Source organism: Peromyscus eremicus, chromosome X (genome assembly GCF_949786415.1).
Source record: "Peromyscus eremicus chromosome X, PerEre_H2_v1, whole genome shotgun sequence".
NCBI classification, from domain to species: Eukaryota; Metazoa; Chordata; class Mammalia; order Rodentia; family Cricetidae; genus Peromyscus; species Peromyscus eremicus.
The window spans coordinates 87938550-87956803 of NC_081439.1; the positions used below are offsets into that span (position 1 = coordinate 87938550).

At 41.5% G+C, this 18254-nt stretch overlaps 1 protein-coding gene across 1 annotated transcript in view; it reads right to left on the minus strand.

Annotated features, from left to right (window-relative positions):
- Positions 1 to 17655, minus strand: part of Morc4 (MORC family CW-type zinc finger 4) — a 55937-nt gene extending 38282 nt beyond the window's left edge. The window contains exons 1-5 of the mRNA XM_059251108.1: positions 17285 to 17655; positions 17081 to 17153; positions 9560 to 9692; positions 3068 to 3285; positions 1990 to 2137 (exon numbers count right to left, since the gene is read on the minus strand). Of these exons, the coding sequence (XP_059107091.1) occupies positions 1990 to 2137; positions 3068 to 3285; positions 9560 to 9692; positions 17081 to 17153; positions 17285 to 17386 (674 nt within the window). The 5' untranslated portion in view covers positions 17387 to 17655. The remainder of the gene's footprint in view (positions 1 to 1989; positions 2138 to 3067; positions 3286 to 9559; positions 9693 to 17080; positions 17154 to 17284) is intronic.
- Between the last annotated feature and the right edge of the window lie 599 nt (positions 17656 to 18254).

Genomic DNA, 18254 nt, shown 5'->3' on the forward strand with positions numbered 1-18254 from the left:
CCACTAAGACTTGGTCTCACTATGTATCCCAGACTGACCCAGAACTTACTATATAGACTAGGCTGGCCTCAAACTCAGAGAAATCCACCTACCTCTTCTTCTGAAGTGCTGTGATTAAAGGCATGCACCATACACAGACACACACAGACACACAGACACACACAGACACACACTACTACTATCTACTACTACTACTACTACAGAACATCATCTATTTTCTAGTCCTCTGAAATATGGAATTATAGTGTCCATATAATAACACTGGTATCTCTTTCATATAGATCTTTCTTATTCTCAGTCTTTCTTGACTACTCAGCTTTCGAAATACTTGAAAGGCTACTTCCCTTCACGACCATAGACAACCTCACCATTCAATATCAGTGGGGAAAACCATAAAGGATCACCTTTGTTCCTGGGGAAAAATCCTTAAATTAGTTTTTTAAAAGATGAGTTACAGAGATAATCTCTATATGAGAACAATAGTTTTCAAAAGTTATTCTGTGGAACAGTAGTCCCTAGATATTCTTAAATAAGAAAAAGAGGAATAAAAGTTGTGTGAGCAAATAAAATTGAGAAACTCATAGCCTGTAGAGAGCCACCTCAAGCTCTAATGTCAACCTCCTTCACACTCCAAGCTCAAGTTCAGAGTTGCTATGCTGAAAACTTACCTTCCTTCCCAAAGCTGGCCAGGGGCCATTGTGGCAAGCAGCATGTGTAAAGCCCACCCCACAGTAAACTGTAGCCTGGATTTTTCTTGATAACTGTGATTGTTACTATCCTAGCCTACTCTAGTACAAACACTCTGAAGGAGATCCCTATCTTCCCTACCCCTCACCTTCACCATCCAAGAAAAAAAAAGGTCTGGAAAAGCATTTTTTAAAAACTGGGATCCAGAGAAACCCTGTCTCAAAAAACCAAAAAAAACAAAAAAAAACAAAAAACAAAAAAACAAAACAAAATAAAAAACAAAACCCCCAAAAAAACAACAAACACAAAAAACAAACAAACAAACTGGATACAGTAATACTGTATCACTCTATTAAATATTAGCACATCAATGTGTCTGAAAATTCTTTCAACTAAGCAATATAATAGGCTTTAAGGAAGCTTTATTCAATGTTATTTGACCATTCAAACTTTTAAGTATAGCTGAGAAAAAATACACAAAGGAAAAAGTGTGTTTAATATGTGTAAATCACTGAAAATAACACAGCAAAACAGTCCCTGGTTATACAAATTATATCATTAAGGTTTTCCCAATAGGGCATATGATCCCTCCTTATTTTTTATTTTTAGTTATAATTATAGTGTCTGTATAAACCAGTGTTCTTTTAATATATATACTTCCCCCAGCTAATTAGAAAAGTGCTTGACATATAGAGAAAAACAATGAACATATTCACAACTGCTCTATTAAACAGATAAGTAATCATTCAATGCTATATGAAAAGTTTTTAGAGTTTCTGTGTTAAAGCTTTAATATACTCTTAAATGTATTCTATTTGCCATGTCAAAATTAAAAGATGCATTGTAGACTTTCTCTTGATTGTTGCATTAGCTTTAGCTTTAAAGTTATGATCTTAATACAACTTCATTATAGCTAAAACTGATCTGCTTCAAAGATTTTTGTCTATTCCAAGCTACTCTAAGCTACTCTAAAAGTATGACTACAGAATTTATTTTTAAACTATCATGTGTATTTCACTATAATCTTTCTTATTAACTCATTTTAATTGGCCAATTCATAAAATATCCATCGTCTGCCAATCTTAAAACAATGTCAATGTCCTACAGCCTTGGGCTATGCATATTTTCACCTTATATATGCACGATCTTATCAATGAGAACCACTATTTCAATAGAATCAAGGACTTTACAGAGAGGTAACTTTCTCAGTATCTATCCAATCTAATCTAGAAAAGAGTATCAAAATTCACGCTGTCATACGATGTTGGCTTATTAGAATCTAACACCCCTGGGATACTATACCTGCGGACATTCCAAATGAGAACACGGGTGCCTTTTTTCCCTGGGATAGCATCGAACTGAGACAGCAGGTCTTTTTCACTGTTGAAAATTGAATAGTTCAAGATGGCTTCTAGGCTCGGTAAAGAATCTTCAGTAACAATCATTTTTTGTAAAAAACGTTCAGTCAAAGAAAAATAGCATCTTATGAGGATGGTACCAAGAAGTAAAAGTCATAATGAAACTGGCTGGGTCAAAAAAGGACATGGAAAAAAGGAGGATTAGCTGAGAAGAGGAAGAGGATCAGTGGGAGGAGCCAAGAGAGGGTGGGGTAAATATAATCTAAACACATTACATACACAAGAATGTGACAATGAAAGCCATTATTCTACAGTTATGTAAATTAATAAGTACTATAAAAAGAGTGTCTTTGGGGTTACATGTAGACACAAAATCTACATGCAAAGGATGAGCATTACTGCTACAGAAAAAAAGGAGTTAGAAAGTTGAGAAAGGCTATTTATTCAAACATCAAAGTCAGTCAGTCATACTTGCAGAATGCAGTTGCAAAGATGCAATGTAAACAAAGAAAGTATCATTACAAAAAGATCAAAGGCCAAAATGTTTAACTCTCTGGAGGCAGTCAAGTTCAATTCTTCCTGCCATACTTCTCCCATCAGAAATGAGAGGCCATCCAGGTATATACAAATGAACCATTCTGCTAGCAGATAAACTGGTAAATAGGACATTTTTCTAGGAGCATAAACACAAAGGTAGTTAGCCTTTATGGGGCAAAGGCCCTGAGAACTTTACCACAGAACAGTGTCTAGCAAAAAGATAATTTTATAAATCAAACTGTAACAGTGAAAATTTGAACACAGAAAAAAAATGTAAACTTCTACTAATGGTCCACTATTTTAAAAAATACTTAATATAGGAACATTTCAGTTAATTTTGAGATGTCTGAATACCTCTTTAAACATAAAATCTTATTTGAAATATAAAATATCAAGTAACAGCTGGATTTGACCTGAAGAAGAGGTTCTGCCCAAGTAGTCAGACTAATATTTAATCAATTACTCTCCATTTCTAGGAAGGATATTGCTTTGCTGGCTGAATGGGACAATTGGGACAATGACTGCCTGGGCCTGGATACACTCCAGGTAGGTCTGTGACAGAAGTCCGACAGCGAGAGTATTTCCATTCTTGGTGAAGACAAGAGCATCTTTTCCTAGCCGCATGGAACCCGACTTGAAACCATTACCAAAGACCCCGATGGGACACTGGCTCTTCTTTATTACTTTATCTGTAAAGCCAAAGCTGAAATTACAGAAGAAAAAAGAAATAAGCAAGGTAAAAAGCATCCTAAAACAGTTAGCAGAGAGAATGGTTAGATTATACATGCAGAATAGCAACAAGTTCTGTTTTCACTCTTTTTGGTCCTTCCAGGCAAAACATAGGAAATTACGATTGGGCTATGAGACCAATTTTCCAGTGTGGCTTGTGTGTACTTAACCATTAAATGGTTCTATATGCCAGAGTCACACTTGGTAAATGAAATGCTCCTACTGGCTAACATAACAGTAGGAGCCAGGGAAGGCCTTGCACAGCTGCCTTTCTTGTTTAGCTAAATCAGCCCTGACTGCTATGAGTTGGGGCTTTATGAAAAGAGTTGTTACCTGGAGAGGGTCATACAAGTACTGGTGGTGCTAAGTGAGGTACTTGGACTAAGCACCGTCTCATCTGGTCACATCGCCCTCTAAAAATCTAAGAGATCATTTATCTTGACAATTCCAACTCCCCACCCAAAGGAGAACCCTCCTCATTCTAAGGCTCTGTTCCATCTGCTGGGACTCCACTGGTGTGCTGCCAAGGGATAAAAATAGGTAGTTCTGCCTGTGGATATCTGCAAACAGCTGCAGCATAAAGTCTCTCTTGTTCTATTAAAGGCCTCTCACTGAGTCACCTCAGCAAAGTCTGCAGCCTCTTGTCGTCAGCTTATTCTGAGTCAAAATCCTTCCCTTTCTTACGTTTTCCATTTGGGTACTCAGATACACATCCAAATAACAGGATATAAAAGTATTTAAACATGTGACAAATACAAAATGATCTCCTTCTTGTATCCTCCACCACCACCACCACAAATAACACTAATTTTGAGGATTGTGTATCTCCAGATTGCCCGATTTCACAACGATGTATACTGCCATTAGTTAAACATTTATTGAGGCCCAATGAGTTATGTGTTATGCTAAGCACTGGAGACAAAACTGTTAACATAACTGCTATGATTCTTGCCCTCAAACTGATAGCTGACAGGATTTCATGTATTACAGATTAGCTGCTTCTCCAGTATCAGTGAAAGAGACACTGTCTCCACATGGCACAGCTGAGCAGGTTGGTTCTGGCCTTACTCTTTCCAGTGGGAAGAGGGCTCAACTACCTAGTTTCCATTTCCAGAAGACTCTGGTTTTGTGTTTACCACTCAATAAAAGGGACCAGTTTTCAGTTTTCTGTTATAGGATGTTATGTAACAATGTACTGATGTTCCCTAGGTCTCTGTGCATCCTACCAATAAATCTAATGTGAGATGAAAACAATTTTCAGGGAAGTGGTCCTCTGAAAAGAGAACACTGAGTTAACATCATGTTTGGGCCTTAATGATTCCAGGAAGTAAGGCTTACAAGCTGATAAGATTCTGATATTTTCATTACTCTCATAGAAGAGCTGGCTGGAAAAGACAAGGTCATTAGGAAGATAAAGTTACAGCCTCTGTAAAATACATCAATTATAAAGTAATATTCGATCTTTAATTTTAAACTGACTCTAAGATTCACTCTGAGAACTGGAGTGTACTGTTCCTTATCTGTACTCCAGATCTAATGATATGTCTAAAATTCAGGGCTCTTCATCAACAGGCCTTTTATCTGCCACATGAAATGAATCGGTATGGTCATTGGATTTATTCTTTTCTAATATCACAAAACTTTCAACTGAATAGTCAAGGGAAAGTGGTACAATAGGCAAATTGTCAATCTCTTCTTTTCCAGTCCCCTCTAGCGTCTGTCACTATTTCCCCCTCCATGTGTACAGATCCTTGTATTAGCTACCATAAGGAGATGGGGTGATGCTATAAGGTTGAAAAGGCAAGAAACAGGACAGTCAAAACTAGGGTGGAAAAGGATAAAAGGAAGCAGAAGAGATATGGAAGCTCTAGACTTAGTTCTATTACTAACTCTTCCATGAGCTCTAGTTCGCCAAGGTCCCATGTTAAGTATTCTGTTTAACTGCAAATACCTAATTTAAGAGCGCTCACCATACTTTATAATAGAAACATGCAAGTTTATATAGCTTTCTATAGCTCAAATGATTTCAGAAGAGCTATCTTGGCTTAGATGGTTCATCTTCACTGAGTCAATCTTGTTCTATCCTCTCCTGTAACAGATACCATTATTTATACACCAAGGGACTTGCAGACTGGCACTCCCAATGGACTACAAGAACTCAGCAATTTCCTCTTGAATACCCTTAAGATGTCAGGAATCTAGATTCTGGAGAGAGAAGTTTAAATTGGGTTGCAGACCAATGAAATATACCTTAACAAAACTCCAGGGAAATACATGAGTAGGTATTTGTGTGTTTATTTCCTACATATAGTGGTGGTGTAATATGCACTCTAAGTGGCTGAAAGACTGATAAGCAGGCTGATACTCTCTGGCTGTCTGCTGTTTTGGAGCAGACCTACTATGCTACGTGATTCTGAGCAGAGGCAGTAAAGGCCTTCAATCTGTGGCTTTGTGTTTCTTTTTAATCCTTGTCCTTTTGAAAGAGGCTTTCCACCTTGCTGGGAAAGGCTGCTGAATGGTATATACTGATTCACATACTATCCAAAAAGCCCAAAAGGACAGAACAGTAGGCCTTTAAAAAAACTGAATGAAAGATTTTCTTTGATTTAGTTTTGTTCTTCCCCTTGAGATGCTGGGAGTAAACACAAGGCTTTCACATGCCAGGCAAGTGCTCAGAGGAACTACCTATTCAGTGCAGACTTTCCTTTTTTAGTTTAATTTTCATGGGTTTCTGTGTTTATTAAAGAAACTGCTCCTTCAGTTACACACCCTAGTTTATCAGCCTGAAAACAGGAAGAGTAGCATAGTGAGTCACAAAAACAGGCACAGGATACCAATAAATGTCAGAGGTCAAACAGAACGGCTATAGGCTTAATACTTTCGCATACTTTGCCCAACGACTTCTATTATTTTTTCCAAATACAAAATAAATATGTCACAAAATGAAAAATAGAAAAAATACTTTATACAGTAATAATACTCAAAACTACCTCTAAAGTTTAGAGTGTTTTTTTTTCTTCAAAAATTGGAGTGGGCTAGGGCTATAGAGACCAGATAGAACAGTACTTGCTGGTCGTGTACAAGGCATTGCTAGAAAAACAATTGTGGGAAGTGAAGTCTTGGGTTGTATGGATTAGACTAAACGATCTCTTTTAAATAAATGATCTCTTTTAGCTAATTCACATTTATTCTGAGAGACAATCACAAGTAAAATCCAGAATACACACTACATTAAGTACTCATTAACAGAGTTTTTTAAAATTGTTTTAAATATAAAAAACAAATGCTCTGTGAAAATCAGTGGGAAACATATTTTGTGTGACAAGAAAAAATGCTATGGCTATAGAAGTTTCTGCCTATTTGGCTTCTTTGGGAAGGGCCCAAATTTTGAATGGATGATACTGATCCTTCATGTTTTGTTTCAAATGTCTCAGTTGGCAAAGGCACTTCCACCAAGACTGAAGGCCTGAGTTCAATCCCCAAAACACGTGACAGAGGAGAGCGCCAACTACTGTAAGCTGTCCTCTGCATTCCACACACAAGGACCCCCCCACCACCACACACACACACATAAATGTGTGTAAGTTATTTCTTTGTATAGTTTTTTAAAACATTCATAGGCTAGACTAAATTTCTTCTGTCAACTGTTCTCAAAGAAATTGCACTCTTTTTCCTACCACTTACCTCTGGGTGGAAGAGCCTACTTATCCGTAGCAGTAGCCAACTTCTCTTTTTCACTATACTGTCAACACTTCTAGAGCAAAGATCATATCCGTCTAGATTACCACTGGCTTCCGATTCATTCATTCATTCATTCATCCATTCATTTGGTAAGAATTTACTGAATGAATGAATTTGGAACAAAACTTGTGATTATTCTTTAAAAAAAGATTTTATTGATTTTTATTTTATGTAAATAGGTGTTTTACCTGCATGCATGTCTGCATATCACATGCATACAGTGCCCACAGAGGCAAGAAGAGGGTGTCAGGTCCACTGGAACTGGAGTTACAGACAGTTGTGAGCCACCATGTGGGTGCTAGGAATTGAACCCATGTCCTCTGGAAGAGCAGCCAGTGCTCTTAAACACTGAGCCATCTCTTGGGGCCCTGAAATGATTTTCAAATCATTCTCTTCTTCCTTTCTTTCTTATATCTGCCTCAACTTTCATATATATAGTTGCACAGAACAAAATGGCAGGTGTTTATGTTTGCTGGGCCTACTGTTTGATGCCCATGTAACTGGGATAAGGTGGTGTAGGTGAAGTCAGTAAGGTGATCAGCAGGAGCTAGGGAGGTGACTCAGTGAGTAAGCTGCTTGATGTGTGAGCAAGAGGACCTGAGTTTGGGTCTCCAGCACCCACATGAAACCCTATACTGGACAGAGCATGCCCGTTACCCCATCATCGAGGAGGTGGAAACAGGGATATGTGGGGATTGCTGGCAAGCTAGTCTAGCTAAAGGGAAACCCCAGGTTCAATGGGAGACCCTGTTTGGGACAAAAAGGTGGAGAGTAATTGAGGAAGACATCTGACATCAACCTCTAGCTTTCACACATGGACATGCATATATGTGCACACAGATACACAAAATACAAAAACATGTACATACATATAAAGACACACAAAAACAGGTGACCAGCAATTTTAGAGAAATGTTGTAATACAGAATTAGACATAAATATTATAATTCCATCCTATCTAAATTGTCTTCTTTTTAGTATGTATTATTAAAGTCGGGGTATAAAACTGATGCTGCGGATCATAGAATCAAACCAACTCTCTAGCTGTACATTCACCACATACTGGATATATATTCTAGAGCTTTCCCTGAGTTTTTGTTTGCTCTGTTTTGTTTTGGCAAAGCTTCGTGGCACAGACAATCCTAGAACTCTCAATTCCCCTAGCTTTTTCTCCCAAGTGCTCGGATTATAGGCATGCACTACCATACCTGGCACTCAAAAATTCTTCTAACTAAGAGAGACTAAGCTACTAAGGGCTGGAGAGGTAGCTCACTGGTTAAGCACACCAGCTGTTCTTCCAAAGGACCTAGGTTCAATTTCTAGCACACATACGGCAGCTCACAGCTTTCTGTAGGTCCTGCTCCAGGGTATCTGAGACATATACATGTAGGCAAAACACATATACACATAAAACAAAATATTTTTTTTTAAAAAAGAAAGACTAAAGTAAAAGATACACAGACTTCTGGGTAGTAAAACACAACCATTTACTTTGACCAAACTTCATTTGTTTCTTTGAAGGAACAAAGGGAGTTCCCTATAAACAGCTACTAATTCAGAAAACTTTCCAATAAAACTACAACACAATGAATTTGTTTTCCGTTTCGGGGATTCTGAGCCCTTTCCCTTCTCGTCAGCACTGCTCCATTGTTACCCACGTTTTACATGCTCTAGTTCAGGAAGCACATGGAGAGTTAACAACCCCATCTGCTAAGAAGGAAAAAAAGAAGGAAAGGGTTGAAGAAACACCCAGCTTGCACCAAGTGATATGGGAAGACAATAAAGCACAAACATTCTCAACCACCAACGTTTAAAAATAATTAAATGAACTCGCTATGGCAGTATGAATTTATCTTCAGCTTCGCTGGGTAGAAAATATGCCCGCTTACCTCCATAGTTCTACGGTAAAACCTTCCAAGATTACGTATGGGAATGTCTTCTATTTACCTTTCATAGGGTTTCTCTACGCTCAGGCACCTTCACAGTTCTAACCTATGAGTCATCCCAACTCCAGTACTTGTGACTTAATGAATTAGGTGAGTTATGAACTGGAGAAGGCAGCAGATAAATGAAGACATTTTATTTAGACCATTTTCTCTTCTTGAACGGCCATTCCCTACTCCCTACCCTTTCTTACGTTATTAAATTTGACTCATCCTTTACATCTCAATATGAACAGCATTCTAACTAGGAGACCTTTACAGAGCTCTGAGGTCAGATTGGGCTCTGCCGTGTACTTACCCCATGCATCTCATGTTTTCCTGTTTTTATGTGTAGAGTATTTTATTATGGTTACTTGCTTTAATCATCTGAATTGCCAGCTAGATTCTAAGTTCCATGGAGGCAAAAATACTGTCTGCTTCACAATCAGTGTCTTGACACTAAGATATGCTTAATGAATATCCATAGGGTAAATAGAGGTAAGTTAAAACATTACAGACAAGTTATAGAGCCTTAAATAAAGCTTGTGAAGTAAAGATAACAAAATAGAATAAAGATATTTTTACCTGAGCATCCGGTGGAGTTTGTGAGGTGTCATCCCACATCCATCATCAGTAAAGGTCAAACAAGGTTTATTCTTGACTTCCTCAACATCTATAAAGACAGTCCTGGCAGATACATCTGGATCTACAGCATTATCTGCAAAAGGTAGAAATCTGTGATACCAGAACCCCCCCTTTACAATAATCTATCAAAATCTCCAGTTCAGTACTAACATACCTAAATTTGTCTTGAATTCCTTCCTATGGATATCCCAGAAGATAAGCAAGGAGGCATTAACAGCGGTGCACTTACTGAGTTATGGAGAACAGCGGCCATGATGGCAGATGGAGCCGTGAAGCTGATTTCTAGGTCTCACATAATGGATGATCCTGCAATCTGACTTTCTCCTTACAAAAGTCAGGGTCTATGGGAAAATGTACTATTTGCAAAGCATTTTGCTTTGATTTGGCTTTCCTACCTCTCGCCTCTCAGCCATTTTACAGCTCGTGAACACAGTAAAAGGTGTATAAAGTGAACAAGTTGAAACAGCAGTTTGGGTAAAAAAAAAATGGGTATCTTATGCACATTACTTTTTCTTTGTGAAAAAATTATCTTCTGTTTTTTGATATCTGGTCTCCATAGCAAGTTCTAGGACAGCCAGAGATACATAGTAGAGAGACTCTGTCTCAACACAGACACACACACACACACACACACACACACACACACACACACGCACGCACGCACGCACAGAGAGAGAGAGAGGGGGTGTGTGTTTGCTATCCCTGTTTATAGTGCACGCACGCACGCACGCACGCACGCATGCACGCACAGAGAGAGAGAGAGGGGGGGTGTTTTTGCTATCCCTGTTTATAGTTATAAAGACCTCAAGGAGTCAGAGGTTAAAATTAAAACATTTAATTGCCTGCTTAAATCCCAGCAATGGCAGCAAGCCTGTTTAGAGAGAAATAGTGATTCTGCTGCTTTTCTCTGTTTTAAATGTGAGGCTGTCTAGCCCTTGAAATGGAGAATTGAATTAATGTAGAAAACTTCATAGAAATTTCCATGGTTCCTCCTGAAGTACATCTTCACAAACAGCTAATTATTTTCAAACTTAACCATAGTAAATGTGTCATGTCCTCCATGATAGAGTACCACTATCTGAAAGGCCACATCCATCACCATAGGCACCAGTTTACACAATCATTAACTGATGTGGATTACTAGTCTCATTAGGGTTCACTAGCCCTGTTAGAAGTACATTCTATACAAATGTTGGATAGTACTATTGTTTGGATATGGTTTGTCCCCTAAAGGCTTATGTGCTGGAAACTGTCTCTGGTGTGGTGAAGAGATTGCAGAACCTTTAAGAAGCAAAGTCTAGTACAAGATAATTAGGTCACCAAAGATGCTACCTTGGAAGGGACTAACACTGTTACATCTGAAAGGATTGAATTAGTTTCCACTAAAATGGGCTGTTTCAATCCAAGGCCACCCTGTGTGTTTGGCTCCTTTTGTACATGTCCAGCTCTGTTTTGACTTCTCTGGTACATTATGATGCCTTGTGATGCAGCTAGGGGGCCCTTTCAGGGATGCTGGCATGACGCCATTTGGACGTTCCAGGCACTAGAATCATGATTCAAATAAACTTCTTTATTTACCAGGCATTTATGCTTGGGCATTTTGATATAGTGACATAAAATGGACTCACACAGCTAGGTACCTAAATCATTTCTATTTCTACTAGCTCTTTTTAATCAACAGAGACCTTCCTTTCTATATATCCTTACTTCTCTTTCTGACATTCTATATGGCTTTACTGATACCATATAGGTGGGCTGAGATAGCCACGTGGGGTCCTGATCACATACTTTATATCAATACTGTTGATAAAATCATGTCATTTCTCCATTGGGAACATCTCTTACAATCAAAACAAGTATTACACTGACTCAAAATACACATTTTTTACAATATAATTATCAGTATCAGTTACAACCACTTGGATGTGTGGAATGTCTGCCAAAAAAAATGAGACGCAGATTAATTTCAAGTGACACAACATTGTTGCCAGTCATTGATAAAACTGTCACTGGCTGCAATCTGAAAAAAAATCTGGACAGCTCCAGAAAGGGTTATGAGGCCTACTATAGTCAGTCTATAAAATCCAAGTAGGACATAAGCCCCATATAAATGTGGCAATAGTACTGGGGCTACATTTGAGCAGAAGTTAGAGGCTGGTAAGCAAAGGTAGCACTAACAGAAATGTAGTTCTTTACTTTGTAAGAGGCAGGGTTTTTTTTTCTCCCGTAATCAGAAGGACCTAGCATTTTACATCTGTCAGCATTCAGGAAATTTTACTTGGCATGCAGGCTCTTATCAGTCACTCCTGCTGGTAGACAGCCAAAGCCATTGAGACCAATACAACTTGTCAACCAGCTGGATAGCATTTATACATGGAAAATGATGAATATCAGGGACTTTTTCCTAATACTTTATGGACCTTCACAATTCAAACACACAATACATGCTGACTCCGATTACACACATGTACTGGGACATGAAGTGTATCAGTTTATGGGCCTCTAACAAAATCATTTCTATTTTTCTCTCTAATGAAACTTTGGGCCACACCTGACTAGGTTGTTTTTATTTGTTTGTTTGTTTTATAGGAGTGTACCAAAGAATCTGAAGAGAGGCAGTTCATGAGTTACATAGTGGCTATCTGGGGCAGTCAGACATGAGCTGAGGATTCATGAAGGACAGAGACTAGGGGGCCCAAGAGAGGTCCGAGTCAGACGGAGCATCAGGAAATTGAGATCAGTGGGCATGGACTGGCAAACGGAGCTTTGCACTTACTTTCTGGTTCCATGCGGCCTTTCATGAGGCCTCCACAACTGAAAGTATAGCAACATCATCAGCCCATGGATGAACCTCCACGGTGCGAACAAGACAAGCAGTTTCAACCCTAACCCATGTTGTTCAGCACTGTAAAAATAGGCCAACATGTAGACTGTCCTATCACATCCCAGGGAATCGATCTTCGAGCCCAGTCCAGCCCATTTAGACCGTGAACAGATATAAGAGAACGCTTCCTCCTTTACCTAGTAGCTAGGGGAGAGCTGTCCTATCTTCATTGGTCTACTTTGGATTCACAATTCCATATGCTAACAGTCTTACCTCTCCTGTCTCGGTTCGTGCCATCCCTCAGTGACAGGGTCCTAGCTCCACCTTGCCTTTGGCTACCAAGTTACTTACCAAGGACACGAGAATCCTTATAGCCTAAGCTGTTTCACGCTCACCCTCTACATGATTCCTTGTCTCTTTTTTTTTTTTTTTCTCGAGACAGAGTTTCTCTGTGAAACAGTCCTGGCTGTCCTGGAACTCACTCTGTAGGCCAGGCTGGCCTCGAACTCACAAAGATCTGCCTGGCTCTGCCTCCCGAGTACTGGGATTAAAGGTGTGCACCACCACTGCCCGGCTGATTCCTTGTCTTTTAAAACAAATTCTGTACCTGAAGACACATATCAGAACCTGGCAGTGTCAGTGGCAGTGGCAGAGAAGGAGGAGCCTACCAAATCGGTCAGTGACAAGAGAGATAAAGAATGGGCGACTGCTTTGAAATAGTATTTCACAAGCCTCCTATCTGTTCCTGCTCCAGTACGTGGATGTCTGCAAGGTTGCCAGGGACAGGCTATTGCACTACAAGGCAATTTACAAATAGGTAGAAGTATAAAAGTAAGGCCATCATCTTTGGTTACAATGCTATTCACACACACACACACACACACACACACACACACACACACACACACAGAGTTTCTACACTCAAATGGCAACTATGACTGGAAGTGGAGCTCAGTGGAATACTTGCCTGGCATGTGTGAAACCGTGAGTTTGATTCCTATTTAAAAAGTCATTTTTTATGGGGCTAAAGAGATGGCTCAATGGTTAAGATCAATTGCCACTCTTGCAGAGGATCCTGGCTTGGTTCCCAGTACCCACATGGCGGTTCACAAGTGTCTACAATTCCCGTTCCAGGGGATCTGACACCCTCTTCTAGCCTCTTTGGGCACCGCCCTCATGCATGCGGTACATTTACATACATGGTAAAACACTCATCCACATAAAAAACAAAACTTTTTTTAAAGCTATTTTTAATCTCCCTCTTTCTGCTCTATACACCCTCAGGCTCTGTTACATCCTGCTTTTTCTACTCTCATAGTAATTTCTCCTAACGAACAGGGTTTATTCCCTGTCATCTGTAGTATTGCAATAGCTTCCTAACAATCTTTAAAATCCACATCTCTAATCCCAGCACTCGGGAGGCAGAGCCAGGAGGATCTCTGTGAGTTCGAGGCCAGCCTGGGCTACCAAGCGAGTTCCAGGAAAGGCGCAAAGCTACACAGAGAAACCCTGTCTCGGAAAAAAAAAAACAAAACAAAAAAAAACAAAAAAAACAAAAAACAAAAAAAACAAACACAAACAAACAAAACCAACAAAAAACAAACAAACAAAAAAAAAAAACAAAAAAAAGAATCCACATCTCTCTTCTCCAACTCCATTCCTCCAACTCCATTCCTGTAAGATCAACTACCCCAAAGCAGAGCTCTAACCACGAATTCTCCTTGTCAGGCCAGCAGGTCAAATGTCAAGCCTCCCAGTCACATCCTGGTTCCAGCTCACCTTTCTAACCTCATTTCCTACTTGGAATCTGAAGTAAAATGACCCGTGTTTGTGCCCTGAATCTGCCTCTTACTAGACCTATGACCTTAGAAAGGTACCAAACCTCTGTTTACTCATCTTTGAAAGAAAAAATACTACTAATTTCCAAGGCTAAAGCTACAAGGTTATTTTTGAAAGCGCTTTATAATTTTTTTAAATTTTATTTTATAATTTAATTTAATTTTACATATCAGCCACGGATTCCCTTGTCCTCCTCCCTCCCCCACCCCCCCCACCTCCCCCCAGACCACTCCCCATTCCCACCTCCTCCAAGGCAAGGACTCCCCTGGGGATTGAGATCAACCTGGTAGATTCAGTCCAGGAAGGTCCAGTCCCCTCCTCCCAGGCTGAGCCAAGTGTCTCTGCATAAGCCCCAGATTCCAAACAGCCAGCTCATGCACTGAGGACAGGTCCCGGTCCCACTGCCTGGGGGCCTCCCAAACAGTTCAAGCTAATCAATAAATTCTTTAAAAGTGTATAGTTTCGACTGTTTGTAAACTCCGTGCTCTAATTAAATTCAAGGACCTATAAGATATTTTTCACCCTTTTGTTCATCCACTTGTTCCTTGTGAGTGGGATGTCCCCCCGCTCACCATATCCACGTCTCAACCCTTGAAATCTCTACTCAAAGGTCCCCTCCTCCACAAAGCCTTTTCTGACCCCTCTGTTCCTGATAAACTTAAGTCACTCCTCTTCTGTCTGTACTCCTACAGCACTCATGTACATCTCTGCTCATTCATCACTTTCTACATGGTTGTTACAGAAATTGTAAACCTTTTCACATGGTCTGTCACACCTATTAATAATGTGGATCTGGATTCTATCCATTTTCTACCTATCTCGGTGACTTTGTGCATAATGGGCGTTTAATACATGTTTATCAAATGAGTGATCCCCTAAAAATTAATTCAGAAGTAGAGAAAACCGTTGAAGGAAAAGCCAAAATGGAAGTTTTGGATTACCAGTTAACACTCTGATGTTCCTTTTCCCTATTAATATTTGTGACTTGATTTTTTTTTTTTTTTGGTTTTTCGAGACAGGGTTTCTCTGTGTAGCTTTGCGCCTTTCCTGGAACTCACTTGGTAGCCCAGGCTGGCCTCGAACTCACAGAGATCCTCCTGGCTCTGCCTCCCGAGTGCTGGGATTAAAGGCGTGCGCCACCACCGCCCGGCAACTTGATTTTTTTAAAAAAATCTCTTTGTATATGTATGTATATAAAACACACATATTTGAATTCATGATAGTAATCTTAGGCCAGGTCTATTTTTTTAATTTAATGCCTTAAAAAATCATGTAGTGAGCCGAGTGTAGTGGCACATGACCGTAATCCTAGCATTAGAAGGCGGACACAGACAGATCTCCGTGTGCTGAAGGGTAGCCTGATCTACACAGCAAATTTCAGGTCAGCTTAGCTACGTAGTGAGACCCTGTCTCAAAAAACCAAAAAAAAAGAAAAACAAAAGAAAATCATATAAAGTCGTTGATGTAGCTTAGTGGCAGAGCACTTGCCTAGCATTCATGAGGCTCTGGATTCAATTCCTAGCATCACCAAAAAAAAAAAAAAAAAAAAAAAAAAAAAAAAGGAAAAAGAAGACAAACCATGTATTTCAAAATTCAATTACAAATTGAAAATGCTGTTGTTTTCTCTCCTTTGTCTTTTTCAAATAAGCTACATGCACATAGATCTCATTCCACTATTCGAAGGTTCACTGTAGACATACTGAAAACCCTAAAAGATAGAGTCGCCTCAGCCTGGAAATTCAAACTATATCAATGCCACTTTCCTCCTGAACTTTCTAGATTGCAATCAGTAGCCTACTATATAACATTTTGGGTTATAGCCAAACTAATCATCAAAATTCTCCATCACCTTCCAAATAACTCTTCTGGCTCTTCCCGTCGCTCACCGACATCATTACAAAAACAAGTCTCATGGCATGGCCACAGCGATGGCTTACGTACCCACTGGGGTTCATTCATGTAGCTTTGAAGCCATTTTCAAGATTTTTGTTCTGTGCTAACTAGCCCCATAAATCTGTCTCCCTTTTTCGGGTTTTTGAAATATTTATAATGTGCTTGCTTTGTGTGCTGCTGAATTTTGTGCAGAACTGCTTTTCTTCTTTGCTTTATGAACAGAACGTTACTGCAGAAGCTGATGCAGTCAGCTCCAAGGAATCAACTGAAAATGCTTTTTACGCCAGCACCGGTGCACCCAGAGGTTAAGTCCTTAAGTCCTCCGGATTCATTCCAGCGGTGTGAGGGCGCTCGTGGACTACGGACCCAGCCCTCTGCAGTCTCAGGGAGCCAAATGCACTCGTGTCATCATCTCTTAAGAGATGTCCCATCATTCCTAGACTTTGTCTCTAAAGTTAAAGAAGTCGTTTCCAGATCTTTCCAACGACTCTACACGGTCCTCTGCACTGTTCCTTCGCCGGCTTGGGGCCCTCTGTCGGCCGCCAGCCGCCGTCGAACCCAACCGCCTCGGGGCCCGATATTTTTATGCATTGCTTTTTGATTATTAACTAAGAATCCTAAAGTGACTGGAACATCACGAACCAGACAGAACAACGACTCAGGATCCCTACCAAACTCTTCATACACACCTCGCTTCCTGGGTTTTCTGGGCGAGATCTAGTCCCCCCCACCACCACCACCACCCAACCACCAGCACGAGAGAACACGGTGGCCGAGGCCCCCCAGGCCGCCCCGGGCGGACCCGCCCCACGCGCCTCGTGCATTCCTCTCGCGTCCACCGCACCACGCTGGCACCGCTGCCCGTGGCTTGCGACCCGCGGCCCCGGCCCGCCCTCGCCACTCACCTAGCAGCTCCGCGATGGCACTGAAGGGTCGCGTGTGACTGCTGGAGTTGCTCTGGAGGTAGCGGGGGCTCATCTGGGGGCGAGAGAAGGTCCGGTCCCGCGTGAGGCCTCGGCCCGCCGGGCCCATCCCGCGCGCCCCCCGCAGCCCCGGGGACCCGCGCACGCTCGCGGGAGTCCGTCCCCTCGGGGGCCCCCCAGACCTACCGTGCTCAGGCGGATCCCGAAGGCCTGCGGGACGCTGCCCGGCCGGGCCAGTCCGCCGCCCAGCGCGCCGGGGCCCGCGGGGGCCCCTCGGTACAGGAGCATTTTTTTGGCCGCCAGGATACTGGTTTGCCGCTGCCGGACCCTTCGGCCGGCTGTCCCGCACTAGACCGAGCTGTCCCCCGACTCGCAGCTGGCGGTGGCCGTCCCGGACTGGCCCTCCCTGGTTCTCACTCGCAGCTGGCGGAGGCGGGGCGCGCTGCAGCCACCTGTCCTCAGCGGGAGGGGTAAAGCCGGAGAAGCCCAGCGTCTGCCCCGCCTTGTCAGCACCTCTCCTGACCCAGGGACTGCCGGGGCTGCCCCACGGCCGTACAGAAATATGGCGATCTCCTGACAGACGCTCCTCCATCCCCGCCCCTAATTAATTCTTGGCGTTTGCCATAGGCCAGACGGCCGAGCGGGAAAAGCGCGAGGGGAGGGGGGGGGATGGCGGTGCGTGGGGAGGGGCGGGAATGTGGCAAGAGGAGGGAGAGCGTGCATGGGATTTCTGGAGTCCCACTTAGGCTGCATGACTAACAGGCAGGATAAGACAAGTCTTTCAAGTTTGAAGGACTGCAGTTTTGCTATCTGGGAAGATAGCAGACCGGAGCCAAGGGAAATCATTCCAAAAGCTGCTTCGAAAGTGTATGGAAGCACCCGGAACTTTCTAGAATGCAATTGGCAAACTGCCTACCAATCCTTCAAGCATGCAGGGCGATTTTATAAAAGGAGAAACTGAATTTACTTCCTGCAAAATAGGGGATTGATTAAGTTATAGAATACTTACATTAATATACAATTTTGTGTGTTTGCACACTTGTGGTTGCACAGTGAGCACACCACTTACGTTTTAAGGCCAGACACTGAAATCTGGTGTCTCTGTGGCTGGGGTTACAAGGTCACACTACCATGCTCATGCTTGCACAGCAAACAC